At 45.1% G+C, this 19,681-nt stretch overlaps 1 protein-coding gene across 19 annotated transcripts in view; it reads left to right on the plus strand.

The window, feature by feature from the left end:
- The window catches only part of RGS6 (regulator of G protein signaling 6), a 625,171-nt gene that overhangs the window by 520,444 nt on the left and 85,046 nt on the right, over positions 1-19,681 (plus strand). For all 19 annotated transcript variants that reach the window (XM_061429323.1, XM_061429321.1, XM_061429324.1 and 16 more), the window contains 6 exons: positions 4,946-5,010; positions 8,951-9,027; positions 11,593-11,674; positions 13,242-13,316; positions 15,201-15,299; positions 16,387-16,448. In XM_061429323.1, coding sequence (XP_061285307.1) covers positions 4,946-5,010; positions 8,951-9,027; positions 11,593-11,674; positions 13,242-13,316; positions 15,201-15,299; positions 16,387-16,448 — 460 coding nt within the window. The remainder of the gene's footprint in view (positions 1-4,945; positions 5,011-8,950; positions 9,028-11,592; positions 11,675-13,241; positions 13,317-15,200; positions 15,300-16,386; positions 16,449-19,681) is intronic.

Here is a 19,681-nt window from a genome sequence, read left to right on the forward strand (position 1 = left end):
GATTTGAGTGAGTAACAGGCTTGCCCTCCAAGCATCCCAGGCTGAGAGAGAGACCATGATGTGCAAGCAAGAAGAGGATGCTGAGGAATTTGATCCAACTACTCAAAGATTTTATGTTGCTGAAGCATGATAACAAAGGTGGAACACTTTGGGATGGACAAGTGTATGAAAAGGTCCTCGTAGTCGAGGAGAGACATTTAGAATAGGTTCAGCAGCTTCCCAGAGCCACTGTGGGTCTCTGAAAATGGGGAATAACCTGAAAAATTCCCTCACCTATGAAAGGAGGCTAATAACAGAACTCGCCTCAAAGGTTATTACGAGGATTAAGTAAGTGGACATTTGGAAAGTCCCTAGACTACTGCCTAACATTCAACAAGCTCCATATATGTGGTAGCTGCTAGTGTGGTGATTTCCCTAGGACCTAAAATATTGCTTGGCACATATGTGAAAGTGTTAGTCGCTCAGTCGTGTCTGACTCTTTGTGACCCTATGGACCGTAGCCTGCCAGGCTCGATCCATGGAATTCTCCAGGCAAGAATCCTGGAGTGGGTTGCCATTTGCTTCTCCAGGGGATCTTTCCAACCCAGGGATCAAACCTGTGTTTCCTGCATTGCAGGCGGATTCTTTACTGTCTTAGCTACCAGAGAAGCGGCACTCAAATTTACTTTAATTGGAGTTTAATTGCTTGACAATATTGCATTAGTTTCTGCTGTACAGTGAAGTGACTCAGCTGTATGTATACATGTATCCTTTCCCTCTTGGGCCTCCCTCCCACCCCACCAGCATCCTACCCCTCTAGGTCATCGCAGAGCGCCAGGTTCAGCTCCCAGTGCTATATAACAGCCTCCCAGTAGCTGTCACTTATACATGTCAATGCTACTCTCTCAATTCATCCCATCCTCCCTTTCCTCCCTATTTTTCTTCTTGCCCATTCTATGCATTTTTGTCTCTTTACCCACCCTGAAAATAGGTTCATCCATACCATTTTTCTAGATTCCACATACATACATTGAGGCACTCAGATTTTTAAATGGGAGAATGAATGAGTCAGTGAATGAGTACATGGAGCAGTGAATGTCATAGTGGAAAACTAGACCTCAATTCTAATTCCACCTCTACAACTAACTAGTCCATGAGTAAAGCACTTCAGCTCTCTGAGCCTTTATTTTTCCATCTATTAGTGAGGGGTCCATACTTGACGGTCACCAAGGTTACTTCCAATGCTAAAATTCCATTGTTCTAAAAAGTAATTAGAAGGTATGGGGGAAATAGAGAAATAAATGATTTGTATGTACCTTAGTTTAGGAGACTGAGATATATTATGATGTCACTAGTAGAGAGACTAGTAGAGACCAACCTAGACATTATATTATAAAGCAGAGATATTACTTTGCTAACAAAGGTCCGTCTAGTCAAAGCTAGAAAGCTGAAGAATTGATGAAGCTGAAGAATTGATGCTTTTGAACTGTGGTGTTGGAAAAGACTCTTGAGAGTCCCTTGGACTGCAAGGAGATCAAACCAGTCAATCCTAAAGGAAATCAGTCCTGAATATTTGTTGGCAGGACTGATGCTGAAGCTGAAACTCCACTAGTCTGTCTATCTGATGCAAAGAACTGACTCATTGAAAAAGACCCTGATGCTGGGAAAGATTGAAGGCGGGAGAAGGGGATGACAGAGAATGAGATGGTTGGATGGCATGATGGACTCAATGGACATGAGTTTGAGCAAGCTTCGGGAGTTGGTGATGGACAGGGAAGCCTGGCGTGCTGCAGTCCATGGGGTTGCCAAGAGTCAGACATGACTGAGCGACTAAACTGAACTGAGTAGAGACAGAAAGTTTGGAAAGGGAGTCAATTTTTAAGGACATTGAAATATGATAGGTTCAATGTTTTTTCAGTGTTTAATTGCACATGTAGTACATGAATCTATTGGCTGTAAAAATTTTTTATTGCATTCTGTTTTTGTCCTGGTGGGATGCCGGTGAGCTTGAGATGGCAGTGGGTATCCAAGTGATATGCTGGCATGAGGGCAAAATAGACAAGTATTTTTCCAATGAGAAATCACATATCCATAAAAAAAAAGCCAGCATCTGAGCTTAAAGCAAGTCCCCGGATGCCCTGTAAGAGGACTTGGCTTTTGTTGCCAGTGGTCACTTGATGGGTTGGGTATCAGAGGGAACACTGCTGAGCCACTGAGGAAGCACACAAGCCCCAGGGAGGGCCCCTCAACTGCTGCTTGCTGCCTCCCCAGTGGGGTGGACAGACTGCCCAATGCATGACATTCACTGCACAGGAAGGGGCCCACCAGCGTGCCACCATATAACTCATGCTCATCAGGAGAGGTACCTTTGCCTTCTGCGCATGGTACTTTACTTCTCAACTTAGCTGATCCCTTTTGACCCAGATGGGCTGGAAATTTCTTGGGATGATCCCACTTAAATAAAGACCAAATCTGGGTTAGACTTTCCAGAGTCTCTAATTTTGCCAATACGAAATACTGTGAGGGACCTCCCTGGTGGTACAGTGGATAAGAATCCGCCTGCCAATACAGGGGACACAGGTTTGATCCCTGGTCTGGGAAGATCCCACATGCCTTGGGCACCAAAGCCCACGCACCACAACTACTGAGCCCACGTGCTGTAGAGCCCGTGCTCCGCAACAAGAGAAGCCTCTGCAGCGGGAGGCCCGCACACTACAACTAGAGTCGCCCCCACTCGCCTCAGCTGGAGAAAGCCCACGTGCTGCAACAAAGACCAACGCAGGCAAAAATCAATTAAAAAATAACCCCGTCCAAGGCAGTGCTGCCAAAGCAGCTCCAGTTATACTGCTTAAGGACCACTGAGACCAGGGGCGGGTGACAACTTCCTGCTACAAGTTGCCTCCAGTTCCACAGGCCGCCCAGTTGGTGACCCAAGGGACCAAAGGAGGTACCTTTTAACACAGCAGACACCCCTTATCTGACACAGAGCAGAGCTGTGGCTGTTTCACTGGAAAAGTTGGTTAGGAGAGAATCATGAAAAAGTGATACATGCACACCTTAACCACTTCAAATGAATGGAGAATATACCAAGGAATATTCATTCAAGAGCCTTTTGAGGTAGGACCAAAGATTCTCTTTGATTTTCGGTCCCCATAATTTGAGTTTCTTTCTTAAATAAACCACACTTGAAATAAACCACCCAGTTTTGACCTCCTTAAAGTACATCAAGAATTTAAAAAATACTTTTAAAGCAACTGTATGTTGACCTCTCTCATATTTTTATTCTTTTTTTCATGTTTTTTTTTTTCAATTATCTTACCCATACCAAAGTTATCAGCAATTGTCTTAGCTGACTCTCCTTTATCAAGTTGTTCCAAGCCATTCAGCTAGGTCTTCATAGAAACAACTGTACTCTCTCTTTTCACATTAATTTCATCAGTGTGTGTAACATTTAGTGAATGTACGTTATTAGAATAACAGGTATGCCTGACATAAGCAGATTCGAGAACAAACACAACTGACCCTCACTCGCAAACTCGAATGATGTGAGAAATGTGGGCATACAGAGGAGACTTCTGCCAGAAGGCTCCAGCATATTGTAGTCTGCATCAGGAAAATTTTCAGACCACGTGAGCAGGTTGGTTAACCCAGCAAGGAGTTGACTAGAGTTCCTGATATAATTAGGTTGTCAAACAGCAGATCAGTCCTGGTCCTCTCTGACCTTCTCTCCTAGTCATCCTATTACTCATTCATACCATTTGTCTATTGTCTCCCCTGGGTCATTCTGCTTGGCACTGGAGAGGGAAGGAGATACTGAAGAAGCGGAGGCAGGAGAGGAAGTGATGAAGGCCATGTTGGAGGAAGAATATCCTGACAATTGTAGGCCAATAGCCCTTCCTGAGCTTGGGAAGAGACACCTAAATTGCCTTCCCTTCCCACTGTCCACTCACTCGACCTGGCAGGCCCTGGAGCTTGGTGCAGGGGTCCATGCTGAGTAGGACACAGCCTCTGCCCTAGGAAAGCCTTCAGCCTGGAGCAGGGACAGCTGGTAAACTCACAAGTACTGCACAATTGAATTAGGTCCAATGGTTGAGGATGGATAGATGCGATCAGGAACACCAGGCTGGATCTTCAAAGTGGTAGATGGTTTCCAGATGGAGGGAAATAAGACGGCAGAGGAAAAGGTCTCCAGGCAGTGGACACATACACAGAGAAGTGGAACCGAAAGGGTTTGGTAGCCTCACATGCCTGAATACCCATTGGAAGGACTGATGCTGCAGCTGAAGTGCTAATACTTTAGTCACCTAATGCAAAAAGCTGACTCATTGGAAAAGACCCTGATGCTGGGAAAGATTGAATGCAGGAGGCGAAGAGGGCAACAGAGGATGAGATGGTTGGATGACATCACTGACGCATTGGACATGAGTTTGAGCAAAATCCAGGAGATAATGAAGGACAGGGAAGCCCAGTGTGCTGCAGTCCATGCAGTCACAAAGAGTCAGACATGACGGAGCAACAAGAGCAACATGCCTGAATGAGGGAGGGAAGAGGTTGATAAGACAAGCAGAGGCTAGATCTTGAACAAACAAACAAAATGCTGCCTTTAGAAGCCTGACCTTTCTTCGAGGTCGCTAAGGTGTCAATGCAGGAAATTTAGGCAGTAAGGTAACATGGTCATATTTATGAAAAGTCGCACTGATGGAGGATGTTTGGGATGAAGCAGAGTGAGGAGGATGAAGGGAGGTTGTCAGGATCGGATGTGGGGGTCCTCATCCTATCCTGACCTATAGAAATATTCCTAGAGGTCAGATGGCATGCATCCACAGAAAAACATATTCTTCACCACACAGTGCTGGGCATATAGTGAGGGCTGGCTGGCTGGATGAGTGGATGAACAAATGAGTGGGTGGATTATGATTCCACCATACTGCTAGTCTTACATGTGTTGTAATTTCTCTTCCTTCAGCCATCTACCTCTGTAAGAGGACAATGCAGAATAAAGCAAGGCTGGAACTGGCAGATTATGAAGCAGTAAGTATGATTATTTTCCAGGTATGGTGTAGGAGGAGAGTATAAACTACCTTCAGCTCTGACTCAGCTTGCATTTTTCCCTTTTTCTTCCCCCAACTCCTTCAGACAGTGGAAAGGAAGTCTCTTCTATTTCCCTTTTTTTGTTCTCAGCTCTTCTTACCATCACAATATAATCATATCTTTATATAAAGGACTCTCAAATCTCAGCAATAAAAAAACAACTCAGCCTAAAAATTGGCAAAGGACTAGAACAAACACTTCACCAAAGAGGGCTTAAGTATGACAAAGAAGCATATGGAAAGATGCTCAACAGCCATTAGAGAAGTACATACTAAATCCATGATGAGATGCCACTACACATCAGAATGGCTAAAATTAAAAGTACTGATAGTTCAGGTGCTGGTAAGGATGTGGTGGGCAACTGGAATTCTCCTATATTGCTGGTGGGAATGCAAAAGGGTGTGGCCACTCTGAAAAATGGTTTGGCAGTTTCTCATCAAGTTCAACACACACGTACCATATACAACCAAGTAATCCCACTTTAACATAACTACATACATACCCCCAGAGAAATCAGAACTTACAGCCACACAAAAACCTGTACACTAATGTCCATGGTAGCTTTATGTGTGATACCTCAAAGATGAAAACAATCCAAATGCACTTTTACAGATGAATGGTTAAATGAACTACTCTACAGCCTTGGAACAGAATACTATTCTACCCTGAAAAGGAATGAATTATTAATCCAACCACTTGGATGAGTATCAAAGACATTATGTTGAGTGAAAGAAGTCAGTCTCAAAAGATTGCAAACTGTGATGTTCCAGTTATGTGAAAAAGCTGTCATGAGGGAAAACAGATCAGTGGCTGCCAGGATACATGCAGATATAAAGAGATGGCATGAAGGAATTTGTGGGGTGGGGGGCAATGATGGAACCATTCTGTATCCTGATTGTGGTGGTGGTTAACCATGCATATACATGTGTTAAAATTTATATTACTATATACCAAAAGAAGAAAAACAAATTTACTATATGATCTTTTTTTTTAGCTTAATATATGATAATTTTTAAAAATTGCATCTTCAGACCCAATTCACCAGTACTTGGCAGTAGATGCAAAATCTTAGGACCAAATCCAATCCAGAAGACAAGACGGATGTCAGATGGAGATATACACTCCCAACTTTCCTCCTCCTTCTTTCACAAGGCATGATTGCTTGCAGAAACTGGAGACCCCACCACGCTCATATCCATCCCCATTTAATAGAGCCAAAGCACAGCGAACTTGGAAGAGTCACAGATAATGTTTTAAGTATTTAAAATCTGGGATTGCAAGATCTTTTCCCCCAAACCACTGTTTGTACAGGTCACAGAAAACCTAGAATATTGGCTGGCTTTTCACAGGCCCTCCAGGGGAGGCATTGTGGAGCCATGAAATGACTGAAGGGCTGACAGCCAGGAGACGGGGAACATCAGGGGCAGTGAAGACTCCTCACCCCTGGATACTCCAGCATGAACAGCTCCTTCAGATTCACCCGTCTCCCCATGTCCCTCCCACTCTCATGGCCTCAGTCTTCTGAAGCAAGAGTGAGGCCCTGCTCACCAGACCTTGTCACTCATGGGTACCAGCACCCAAGTCCACCCACCCACTGAGCCACCACTCCCTTCTCTGCAGCCCACGGGGCACGTGCCTGCCCTCAGAGCACATGGGTTCTATGGGTGCATGAGGGCACCTCGCTCCACTCTGTGGTCCCACTGGCATCACAGGACCTGTGGGCTGGCAGGGAGACAGTAGTGCAGGATGCAGAGCAGAAGTTCACCGGAAGCCTTGGGCCCTGGCTAAAGTTGGCTTATCCATGGGAGCCAAGAAACATAAGTGGGTTGGGACTTTATGATCTCCCCAAGCATCCCCAGCCTGGTAGTTTTATGGCTCTGAGCATCCTAGGCACCCAGTCCCACCCCCCTATCTGCCCTCATGTGCCAGCAACCACCCCTCTCCCAGAAGACCACTGCCTGGCTCTTTGGGTGTCAAGCACCAAGTGCTTTAACTTGGACATAACTACATCCCTTCCCGAACATGACCTACAGGAACAACCCAGAGTGCAGAAGCACGTGGCCCCTCCATCCTGTGTCTCCCCTCCCAGTAGTTCCCGTGTTTTTAAAAAAGCTCCTGAACAGAAACACGACAGCACCAACTCCTAACATACTTTACTCTGTTTTCTATTCTCTTGCCCTACAACATTCTGCTTTGGTATTGGTAAAGAATATGGCATTAAGATGTTCTTTCACATTGAAGTTCTGTCTAAAAGTGGTTAGAAACTAAAAAAAATTTTGTTTTCACAATTCAGTAATTATATTATTTTTATGTATATTATATAATTTCATTATTTTTTCCTGATGGCGTAGTATCTTTGTAAAAACAAAAATTCAAACAACAAAGAAAGCAGAGAAAGAATCCTGCAGTCCTTTTTTCTATACATACATTTTTTTATAATAAACTTAGATCACACTGTAAACATTTATTGTGTAAGCTGCTTCTTTCTCCAGTCATATACTGTAAGGATGTTAAGACTTTTCCTATAGCAGCAATAATAATCTACAGTCTCATTTTTAATAGCTGTCTAGTATTCCATGGTATGACTGTATCATGATTTAGGTAACTGCTTCCCAGTTGACTGACATTCAGGCTTTACCAGCTTTGCTTCTTGTGAACAGTGAAAAAAACAAAAGTGGAAAAAAAAGTGAAAGTTGCTCAGTCGCATCCAACTCTTTATGACCCCATGGCTATACAGTCAGTCCATGGAATTCTCCAGGCCACAGAACTGGAGTGGGTAGCCTATCCCTTCTCCAGGGGATCTTCCCAACCCAGGGATCGAACCCAGGTCTTGAACCCAGGTCTCCTGCATTGCAGGCAGATTCTTTACCACCTGAGCCACAAGGGAAGCCTAAGAATACTGGAGTGGGTAGCCTATCCCTTCTCCAGGGGATCTTCCTAACCCAGGGAATGAACCAGGGTCTCCTGCATTGCAGGCAGATTTTTTACCAACTGAGCTATCAGGGAGAATCAAATGGTTGGTTTTTTGAAATGTTTACACAGCAAGCCTTGGTAATAACTGAGTTTACATGCATTGGTCTTCAACCAAAGCTCCTTTTATATTAATAATCCACTAATGAGGGTAATCAATTAGTTTTGGCATGAGCTCTATGAAAACACACAGCATAATGTGGGCTCTTGCCTTGCATTCCATCAGAATTAGGCGAGTCATTAAGGGACCTGTCAGACACCCCGCCTCACTGTCCTATTGTGCCACTAGGTTGAGCAACAGACTTTGCCAAAAGGCTTCTTCCCTCTCCCTCTAAAGGTGACCCAGAATGCCTTTTCTTTCCTATGGTTTTTGCGTTTTCCTTTCATGAACATCACACACCTGGGCACTCCCTTCTTTCCCAGTTTTGAATCTGGACTTTCAAAGTGATTAATGCAAGGCCCTCTGGGTTCTCCTTTTCTGCCACCTTCTAGCCCCCTGATTGCTAGAAGACAAATCTTGAGAATTCCATTCTTGGTCTTGCAGTCAGTTGCAAAGACCCCTCTCGTTCCTTCCCTAAACCCAGCGTGTTTGAACAATCACATCCAGTCTCCCTGTCTTCAGTGGCCTTTATAAATGCTGTGTGAGTCATGTTCCTGTAAAACACACAAGAAAAGAAGAATCGGGGAACCACACAGATTTCAGCCTTAATGGACGTGTAAATGAATATTAATAGTTCTCTGTACAACAGGGTCTGGTGCAATGTCAAACTGGGTTCATGTCCAGTGGATTTAAAGTAGGGCCCTGCTGTTTTGTTGCAAGTAACCAAAATAGATGGCTGCCTTGTAATAAGTATCGATGTGCAAACTCACGATGATTAATGCCTTCTTGTTGATTTTCATTTCTCTTTAGGAAAACTTAGCAAGACTTCAGAGGGCCTTTGCAAGGAAGTGGGAATTCATCTTTATGCAAGCAGAAGCACAAGTCAAGTAGGTGAACTTCACAGGACCCCTTGCAAAGAGAAAAAGACTCTCTGGAATTTAGAGGTGGTATGAGAGTGAGGTTTCCTTCCATCCAGCTGTGGTTGGTCACTGTCTCTCTCATGACAACAACTGGGCAGAAATCAAGGTCAGGATGGATAAGTTGCATTTCTATCACCCACGACACCCTGAAATAATCTCCAAAGTGTGTGTTCCAGCAGGTAATGGGGTCCCTCCCAAATGTATAACTCTGGTTCTAAGAAGCTGTACCTAATTCCCAAGGAGATTTCCAAATCTTCTGTGCTTGGAAGCTGAAAAACACTAGACCCACTTTATTTGTTGGTCTGGAAATTTCATCTTTCTAGGAAAACATTCTGGAGTTTTAGGAAAGCCAACAAGCGGCACCTCCTCCATCTCTCCTAAGGGGAAGGGTTCAGAACCAATCGAAAACAAGGCACAGAAGTCAGACATTTGGAGTCCAAGATGTCAGACTGCTACTCATAAAACTAGTGATGGGACATGATTTTGGATCTATGACCACAAATCATTGCCCTAGAATTACAGTGTCCCATCCAGGGCAGACCTGGGTATCTGTAGTAACACCCCCCGATCCGAGGGCAGAGTCAAGCCTGTAAGTTTACTGCCTGCAGAGAACAGCTGTCCTGAGAACAGACTGACCCAGACTGGGCCCAGATGGACCAACCTCAGCTTTCTCTATTTCTTTTTTCAAATGTGCCAATAAGTTAAATCAAGAAGAGATGAGAGGAGGAGAAAGTCAGAGTGTTTTTTCCACATTCTTCCCTCCCAGGGAGTGTAGTGGAAATGCCTTTCTCTGTAAGGAAACAGAAGTGGGCAGTGAATGTCCCCCAGCCCAGAAACATGGTCATCAACCAGATCCTTTTGATTCTGGGAAACAGGCTTGCTCAGGTGGGGTTGTCTCTTGTCCTTTTCGGCAGCAGGCTCTGATTTAGCTGCAAGTGATGATAGAAGAAATGGGACAGAGGAGGGGGTGGGGAAAGGATGCTGAACTGGGAGGAGGTGAGTATCTTTTCTCTGGGCACCACTTGCACGGGAGGAGCCCCCGTGGGTCTTCACAGGGCCCCTCCCCACACTCTGGCCAGTGTTGCAGCCCACCCCCAGGGCTGTGCTCAGGCTGATGAGCAGTCTGCTTGCAGCTGGAAACGACGTGAGGTCCTTGGGTCCCATGAACTGTATCCCTCCTCCCCTCCCCCTGCAACCTCTGCCCCCTACCCATGATTCCACGTGCACGCACCCTGACCTCAGTGCTCCTGACAGCCCCTGAGGAAGGAGAAGGCAGGTGGGTTGGGGAGGGGTGAGAAGGAGGAAGAATTGAGCCAGTGCACTCAGGAACCACTGGGAAGAGAAGGTCTGATTTACACTTTCAGGACCACACAGCATCATCGCACGTTATAAAAGGAGGGGGAAATACCCCTTTGTATATATATGGTATTTCTCGATTCCCTGTTTTGATTAACTCTGTGATTACATTATAATTCTGGGCCGTTTAAGTACACAGCAATTCTCACAAAAATCACAGGGTTATTATGACTTTATTTTAGTCTAGTAAACTAAAGTACTCCCAAGAGAGCCAAGAACCAGGAGTTACACAGCAATTAATTGAAGTTACTTTCTACTTAGATAACATGGAGTAATGCAGGCTGCTTTTTAAGGCTCTTACCTATGCTCCTGATCACAACATGAAAAATCTGTCTGTCTTGCAATTTGTGCCTCCCTCAGCTGAGGCCAGTGATATTTGCCTTCTGGATCTTGTCATATACCAGGGCTATTACTTTGCTTTTAGAGAACCAGATGGTTTAAGTAACTTTTAAAACATGTGAAAAGTGTGTTCGTCACTCAGTCATGTCTGACTCTTTGCGACCGCATGGACTGTAGCCCGCGCCAGGCTCCTCTGTCCACAGAATTTTCCAGGCAAGAGTACTGGGGTGGGTTGCCATTTCCTTCTCCAGGGGATCTTCCCGACCCAGGGATTAAAACCAGGTCTCCTGCATTGCAGGCAGATTCTTTACTATCTGAGCCACCAGAGAAGTACTATTTTAAAACACATAACTGCAGCATTTTGAAGACATTTCTACTGATTCTGAAGCTAAAGCAAACTTTCGGATTTGAGGATGAAAGATTATAAGCCTATGGTTATATTCCTTCTCATAACTTGAATATGCAGTGTCCTTTGATAAGGTGGGGGACGGGGGAGGATGACAACAACTAATGCAGTTTTTAATAATCCAAATCTTAATAATTCAAAAGGACAGCTGCATTCCTGAACACTGGATAGGCTCACCCTATTCATTATACATAATCAGTAATTTGCACTCTAGCTGAAAACACGCTCTCTTACCATGTGTGGGCTTCTTGAGGGTTCCTTGAGGGAACTATGCACCCATATCATACAGCTCTGCAGAGAGCAGGAGCCACACAGGTGCCAAGAGCCCTATGTACACTAAGCTCCTAAAAATGGGACCTAGAGCTGGCACGTGCATCAGGAAGGAAAAACAGAATAAAAAGCCTCTGATTTCCCTTTTTTCACTCTTCCAGGATTGATCGGAAAAAGGATAAAACAGAAAGGAAAATTTTGGATAGTCAAGAACGAGCCTTTTGGGATGTCCACAGGCCAGTGGTGAGAAAGCTCTGCTTGGTTCTCTATTTTTCAATTTTCTCTCTTCCTTCACTTAAAAGAAAAGACTGTCTTTAGCCACGAGGCATCTCACTCTTAAGAAAATTGCTAAGCTTTGTGAAATTGCTTTTGCCATTCACTTGGATCATCTCAGTAGATCTTCTGGTATGTATATCAGTTCCACCTTTTAAAAATGATTCATTCACGAAATATGGAATTGCAAATGGTGGAGCTGTGGGAATTCCACCCAGGGAACTTTGGGCCCCAAAGTTTACAGTCCTAAAATAAGCTTTTCCATTTCTAATGTTATTCAATTCCAACTTCTAGAGTATTCTCTTTCAAATGCATTTCAAATGCAACCGATTGATGTTACTCACAGTCACTGGTCATTGAAAGCACTGAATTAATGGATTCTGAGTCATTATCCTGGGAGAAATACAGGGTTAGTTTCTTGCAAGCCTCCAGTCACATTTTCATCAACCAATCAATACAGAACCTAGTTTAAAGTGTGTTTCAGCTTAAAGCCACCTTATTTAATGTATATTGTTGATCACTGACTTTGAACTCACAGCGCACGCCTGGATGGCACATATCTTACACACCTCTTTTCTCCATAAAGCAAACCCGAAGCCTTCGTGCCCTTAGGAACATGAGACAGCACATCAGCACTGGGCTTCGGGGCCATGTTAAACAGCCAAATCACCAACAAAAAACACAAAAATGTGTAAAACACAGTGCTAAGTAGACCATGAAAGGGACACTTGTTTACGGCAGGAGAGGAAACAAGAAGGCGCCTCCCAGGGAACATGCAGGTCAGGCAGCTCAACATTTTTGCTGCTCTGTGCATATGCACCAGTGACCATGAAGTCACCACGAGCATCAGTGTGGGAATTATAAGTAGATTTCAGCAAATAGGCAGATTCACAAATACAAAATCCATGAATAATGAGATCTGATGCATTTCCAATTTCATGTTATTAAAACAAATTTTGCATTTTCCTCATGAAATGAAACTAAGATGAATAAATTATGTCAGCCTTCCTCAAGTCTGATTAGAAGCAAAACCATAGCCTGCCAGGTTCCTCTGCCCATGGAATTTTCCAGGCCAGAATACTGGGATGGGTTGTCATTTCTACTCCAGGGGATCTTCACAATCCAGGGATCAAACCGGCGTCTCTTGCATTTCCTGAATTGGCAGGTGGATTCTTTACCACTAGTGCCACCTGGGAAGCCCTTAGGTGGCTAGGTGTGTGAAATAACAACGGCTCTAATTGAAGCCATCCACTGCTTTGAATAATGAGTTTACTCGTATAAACTGTACACTGTACCGTCTACATATCATCCTTAGATAATATGAGCTATGTTATTTTATTTCATGTGAGAACTCTGTGGAGGAACACATATTACAGATGGAAACACCTTTGTAAAAACAAATTGTCAATGGCAAAATGGAGGTAATCATGTATTATGTGTAACAGGAAAGACAAAGACTGGTTCTGAGGGTGTCACTTGAGAGCCAACTTGGAAGGTATGATTGTCACTTAGTAATTTATATGATTTTTTTTCTCAGCCAGGCTGTGTGAACACAACAGAAATGGATATCAGAAAATGTCGACGTTTGAAGAACCCACAAAAGGTTAAAAAGGTTCGCTAGTTTAGCTGAATTAAAATTCTTGATGGGAATTGCCCTTCCATTTTGAATACTGTTCAAATAACAATTTGCTATTTGTAATTCTCCCTGTTTCATCCTTGGAAACCATTTCATTCATTCTACAAGTGTTTATGGAGTGGCAGGTGTGGGCTTGGCTGCAGAAATACAGTGGCAAGTCCTACAAGTGAAAGTGAAAGTCGCTTAGTCATGTCTGACTCTTTGGGACCCCATGGACTATACAGTCCATGGAATTCTCCAGGCCAGAATACTGGAATGGGTAACCTTTCCCTTCTCCAGGGGATCTTCCCAACCCAGGGATCAAACCCAGGTCTCCTGCATTGCAGGTGGATCTTTACCAGCTGAGCCACAAGGGAAGCCCAAGAATACTGGAGTGGGTAGCCTGTCCCTTCCCCAGCAGATCTTCCTGACCCAGAAATTGAACTGGGGTCTCTTGCATTGCAGGCAGATTCTTTACCAACTGAGCTATCAGGGAAGTCCCTAGCCCACAGCCTGGTAGGCATGAAGCAAGCCACCAGGCGATGGTGGGAAGTTCAGGATGGTTCAGGAACACCAGGAGGGGGCACCAGACCAGGGGCTTCCCAAGGATTTCCATAGCAGTCTCAAGGGTACAGAGGTCCAAAGTAGCTCTTGACTCTGGGGAGGCAGTGGAGAGGAAAGGACCCATAAGGAACTATAAGTAATGAGATCCCACAGGGCCTGGCTTGATACTTTGACACAAGTGAAAGTCTTAGTATAGTTAGATCTCCCCCAAGTCAAACCACCAACTCATCCAGCCATGAATGATCCTGTGGCCATTTGTGTTTCACTGTACTGGAAAAGGCAGTGATTCTGTCTCATCTATATATGTGTCATGATGTATGTATCAACTCCTTCATTTTACTTATATATTTTGTTCTCATTGAGTTATTGGTACCCACTGTATTATTCTTTTTTAAAATCTTACATAAAAGAATCTTTGTTATTATCATTGCAGTCAGGAAAGTATGCGAGTGTGTTGCTGTCATTTCACAATACCAGGGTAATGGAAGGCCAGAATAAACAGATGACAGATTCAACATCTTCATATTTTTACGTTAGTCTTAAAATGTCCTCATTTCATCTTTAAAGACCCCCTAATTCTAATATTCCAGAATTTCATGGAGCCCATGTGCACATTATCTGAGCCTTCCATGATATTATAGATTTCAACTATAAACTGTACCCTTCAGGGTTATTTTTCTGTCCCAGAACAAAGAGTGTCTTTAATGTGTTTCTAACAAAAGGAACAGATTAAAAGTAGCCATACCTGTGATTATGTGGGAAAACTGAGTCCAGAAAACTGGTCAGAAGAAAAGGAACAAATATGAAACCCTCCCATCTCAAGTTTGTACCAGAGAGGCATAACCGATAGAAAGTCTAGAGGGGGTCTCTTTGTGCATAATGTTTAGCTGTTCTTGAACCTTCTTGTGTCTCAGAATCACCTTGAGCATTTGATAAAAGTGCAGGCTCCCCAGCTTCACCCACAAAGATTCTGGTTCAGTGAGTCTGGGCTAGAGTTTGGCAATGTGCATCTTTACCAAGTACCCAAGATAATTTTTTGCAGATAGTCTATGGACCATATTTGGAGAAGCACTGTTATGCAAGGAGACCATCAATGAAAGGAAGGATTTTCTAGCAGTGATAACCCAAAGATGGGACCAGTTGTCTCAAGAGCCAGAGTTCCCATCATTGGAGAAATTCAAGCAGAGGCCGATGACTTATTGTCAGGATGTCACAGAGGAGCACAGAAGCATCAGATGAGTGCTCAAAGTAGCTGACCCTTTGGGCATCCTTCAGCTCTTGAGGGTGCTTGATTCAATGGTCTCGTTTCTTCTCTAGTCTGTGTACGGTGTGACTGAAGAATCCCAGTCGCAAAGCCCGGTGCACATCCCCAGTCAGCCAATCAGGAAAACTACAAAAGAAGACATCCGGAAACAAGTGAGTGAATTGGTTGCTGCACTCACAAAGGGAAACATGGCCAGTTTGAAAACCTTTTGAATGTTCACAGGGAGCTTTAAGTTCCCGGAAAGCACAGTAGAAGCAGCTGTGGGTGACTTGAACCTTCGAGCACTGTGTGTGAATAATTCATGGAGGCTCAAGAGTCAGTAGAAAAGGACATAATGAGTTACCATAACACCATGGGCTGACTGCTGTAGTAGGGTTTTCTACAAGATGTTGTAGGAGCTGGGGGGTGGTGGGGTAGGGTGGGGTGGGCAGGGAGCACTCATGTCACAGGGTCCTTAAAATTGTAATGCACTTTCAGAGTAAACCAGCTCAGGACCACCAACTTCACTGCTCTATTTCAGAAGGAAAGCTGACAAATAGAGCAAGCCCTACTCCCAATGCTATTGCACCATTATTTGGTTCCATGTTATCAGCCTCCATGATGAGGAGTTAACTGGTCAACCCAAGTCAACAGACAGTAGCTGACTAATTACATTACTCCTTTCCAGGTGTTCACTGGTGACTTGAGGGGCTACTTTTTACATTATGCTTTACTGGCTTCTAGGGGGCTCCCAAAGGCATAAACTGTGAGGTGCCTGATCTTGACAAGTTTATTATTGTGTGGGGGAAGGGAAATAGATTATGGAAAATAGCTACTCAATGATTCCAGGTAGGTACACCAAGCACACAGGTGTGATGTAGGTGTGAAAGTTGGGTAGGAGATCACTGGACAAGAGTCAAACCAAATAGTCAGGGTGGTGGGTTACCTCCATGCTGCTTCTAAGCTTTGTAGAATATAGACTGTCTTTAAGTTAGCAATCACTTCCGGGAATCAAGCCTTAAGCCATAACACAGAACAGGAGAATATGTGGTGTAAGCTAAACAGTAAAATGTATTTCTTGAGTGTGGTAAGAATTTCCAAAAGAGGAAAGTAGTTGCTGGAGTGAAACTTAGAGGCCTGGAGAAGTCTGTCCAGAGGATGTGTTTGGCTGTTGGTAGAAATACAGGATTTGGGTTCCTGGGGTGAAAGGGTGAAAATATTCCAGTTTAGTCTTAACGCTTCTGTTCTGTCTTTCCCCAGATAACATTTTTGAATGCACAGATTGACAGACATTGTTTAAAAATGTCCAAAGTGGCTGAAAGGTATGTTTCCCCTTACTGTTATTATTTTTTTCTAATTCAACAAAGGAGAAATGTGCCAGGGTTATGGCTGACGAGTGTGTATCAGGAGGCAGACCACAGTCATTTCTTACACTGATGGGTGGAAACACCACAGGCCTGTTTGAGTATAGCTAAGATAGCAGATCTCCCTTGAGTGATGCTAAAAATGTTCTGTTGCTAAAGCTTTTCAGGAGGGTGGCTGAGAGTTTCAGGAGGGTGGCTGAGAGACCTTGTCAATCAAGGAAGAACCTTAAAAGCTACATAATGCACATTTACCTTCAGCCTCTTGATTAATTCAAATGGAATCGCTCCCTTTTCAGCTGTAAAACGCCCAGATTCACTTTATAGGGGGAAAGAATTATGTGTGCCCTTTGAGGTCCTGGCTGTGCATACAGGGGGGACTGGACCGTCAGGAGGTGTTCCGCTTCCACACACCATCAACCGCCCAACTGCATCGAATCAGCTGGAAAGAAAATATTTGGCACCTGCAGCCTGGCTTCCGCAGGAGCCTCAGTGCTACAGTCTGCACCACTCAGTTCCACTCTATTAACTCATGGGAGACTTGATTTTGTCAACGAAACAGTCTGTTTTTGAACTTTTTTAAAGAGGGGAGACCACCTGGAGAGTCTATATGGAATAAATCTGAGCAGGTAACCCCAAACCAGAGGTTTATTCATCCATATGCTACTGTTAAAGTGGCGACCAGTATCTGAAGACTCAAGGGCTTGAGCTGGGTCTTAGTATTTATTGGTCATCACAGTAAAGTGGGTCCTTTAAGCCCACCTGACACAGAGGACTGGCTGTGTGTTCAACCTGTAAGCCTTTTCTCTGCTGGCCCCTGGGTTCATCCACATCTCCTTTCTAGATAAATAACAGCAAAAAAATCAAGCCAAAGAAAACTCCATACACAAATGCCAAACTGAGATTCACACTTAGCCCTTAAGTGGCCAAGGACATCCTTGGATATGGGCTTATCTCTTTGATGGCATCTCGTATCTATCCCAGGACTTCTCAGTAGTGTCACAATTGACATTCTGGACCAAATACTTGTTGGTGGCAGGAGGCTGTCCTGTACATGACGTTTTGCAGCATCCTTGACCTCTACCCACGTATGTGTGCTGTGACTCAGTCATTTCCTACTCTTTGCAACCCCATGGACTGTCACCTGCCAGGCTTCTCTGTCCATGGATTTCCCAGGCAAGAATACTGGAGTGGGTTGCCATTTCCTTCTCCAGGGCATCTTCCGGAGCCAGGGATCGAACCCACGTCTCCTGCACTGGCAGGCAGATTCTTTACCTCTGCACCACCTAGGAAGCCCTTGACATCCACCCGCTAGATGCCAAAACCCCACCTCACAGTTTATGACAACAAAAATGTTCTCACACACCATCAAATGTCCCAGGAGGGGGCAAAATCGACCCCACTGAGAATTCCTGATATTCCTATTTTCCCCTAATGCACATGCTTGAGAAGGTTGCCATGGCTGGAGCTCACCTCACATTAGACAAGTGTTCTAGGGGTCACAGTTTTAGCCTGGCAGGCTGGGGAGCCTCCTCACCCCACTATCATAATGTGGGGCTTTCGGAGTACCAGGCTCTGAGGTTGCTTTTCAAACCTCACTGTGGTTGTCTTCGTCCCAGCAGAGTGCTTGTGAGTGAAACAGCTGGGAGGACCTGGGCTCCCCTGGTGTCGTAGCCTATGAGGAACTGCAAGCTTCTTTGTCCGTGAATGGGGGACAGTAATGTCTGTCCTGGCTGTCCTAGGATCAGAGCTAGCCGTGGAAGGACACTCTGAAGTTTGCAGACCTAGGAGAGCATGTATGTGGGTGTGTCTTTCCCTTGGTCTGCTTGCTAGAGTCAGTGGTTTTGTGCCTGATCATCCAGGTCGGGGATGGGGTTAAGACTGGAGAGTCTTAAGCCATCGTGCTAGGAATTAGACTCAGTGATTCAGAGTAGACCAGGGAAACTGTGTTTTGAATACCCCATGGTGGACTGACCAGGTCTCTGAGGATTTGGGGAAGCTACTACCCACCACGCACAGAGACCTGAGAGCTCACATCAGAAGGGACACCCAGCCTGGTCTCATCTTTGGGGTGGAGGGAAAGATCCCAACCCCGTCAGCACAAGGGTGGCCAGCTGGGTGGGTGTGCATGGCAGGAAAGGAGACAGCCCTGGCGGGGGCGGGGAGCCTGAGCGGTGCATTGTTTGTTTACAGGCCTCACCTGGTACCATCTAATTATGCTTGAGAGCCTGCTCACACCCGAAGAGATTATTCATTCCGACCCTGCCCTCCTCACTCCCCAGCCTGAAGCTTTCACGAGTCTCCGCCCCACAGAGACTGCATTTTATTCCCAGCAGCAGTAACTGGCAACTTTTCAATGTGACACAAGGGTTTTTCATTAGAGCCACAGGAAACCCCCAGATAGAGAGGAGGAGGGAGAGGAGACGGGTGTTAGCAGGAGATAAAGCAGCCTGGAGCCTTGGTCTGTCAGTGGCTCGGTGGGGGGTGAGAATAGGGAGGTGGTGCTGGCAGCTGGCCTTGGGTGCAACTGCGCTGCTCGCCAGAGGTAGCAGCTGAGCTATCACAGGTGGGCAGACCTGGCTTCCCTGGACCCACTCCAGGCGATCGTGGTCATTAGCCAGAAGCCACAGGGCAAAGGACCGCAGCCCGCCAAGAACAGGCACGTGTGGTTTTCCCCTTAGTTCTCTGAGAACTGAAACTGGGGAGAGGGCAGGAGGGCTGGTGATCATAAAAGTCCAGTTCTGAAAAAGGCAGAAGTCAAGATTGAGTCAAAGGATGCAGCCGACGCAGCTGGGAAGAGAAAAAGGAACCTTTGCAAAGTAAATGAGCAGAACCACAGTGCAGGGGATGGATGTGGAGCCAGCCATCTAGGTTTGGATTCCGCCTCTGCCATTGTCCAACTGTGTGATCTTGGGCAGGTTGCTTCGCCTCTCTGTGCCTCGGTTCACCTCTTGAAAGGGGAGACAGCAGTGGTGCGTAACTAACAGGGTTCATGAGTTAATCCTCTGCGAGAGCTTGATCTAGTCCTTGGCACTTGCAACACTTGCAGCGAATATGAACAATTATTATTTTCCAGTGTGATGCTTTGGAAAGGAGCAGAATTCAAGTACATAAAATGGCATGAACCTGCTGTGTGGTGTCCAGAGGGACAGAGGACAGGCCAAGGAAAGAGGCTGGCCCTGCAGATGGCAGTT

Source organism: Bos javanicus, chromosome 10 (assembly GCF_032452875.1).
Source record: "Bos javanicus breed banteng chromosome 10, ARS-OSU_banteng_1.0, whole genome shotgun sequence".
Classification (NCBI taxonomy): domain Eukaryota; kingdom Metazoa; phylum Chordata; class Mammalia; order Artiodactyla; family Bovidae; genus Bos; species Bos javanicus.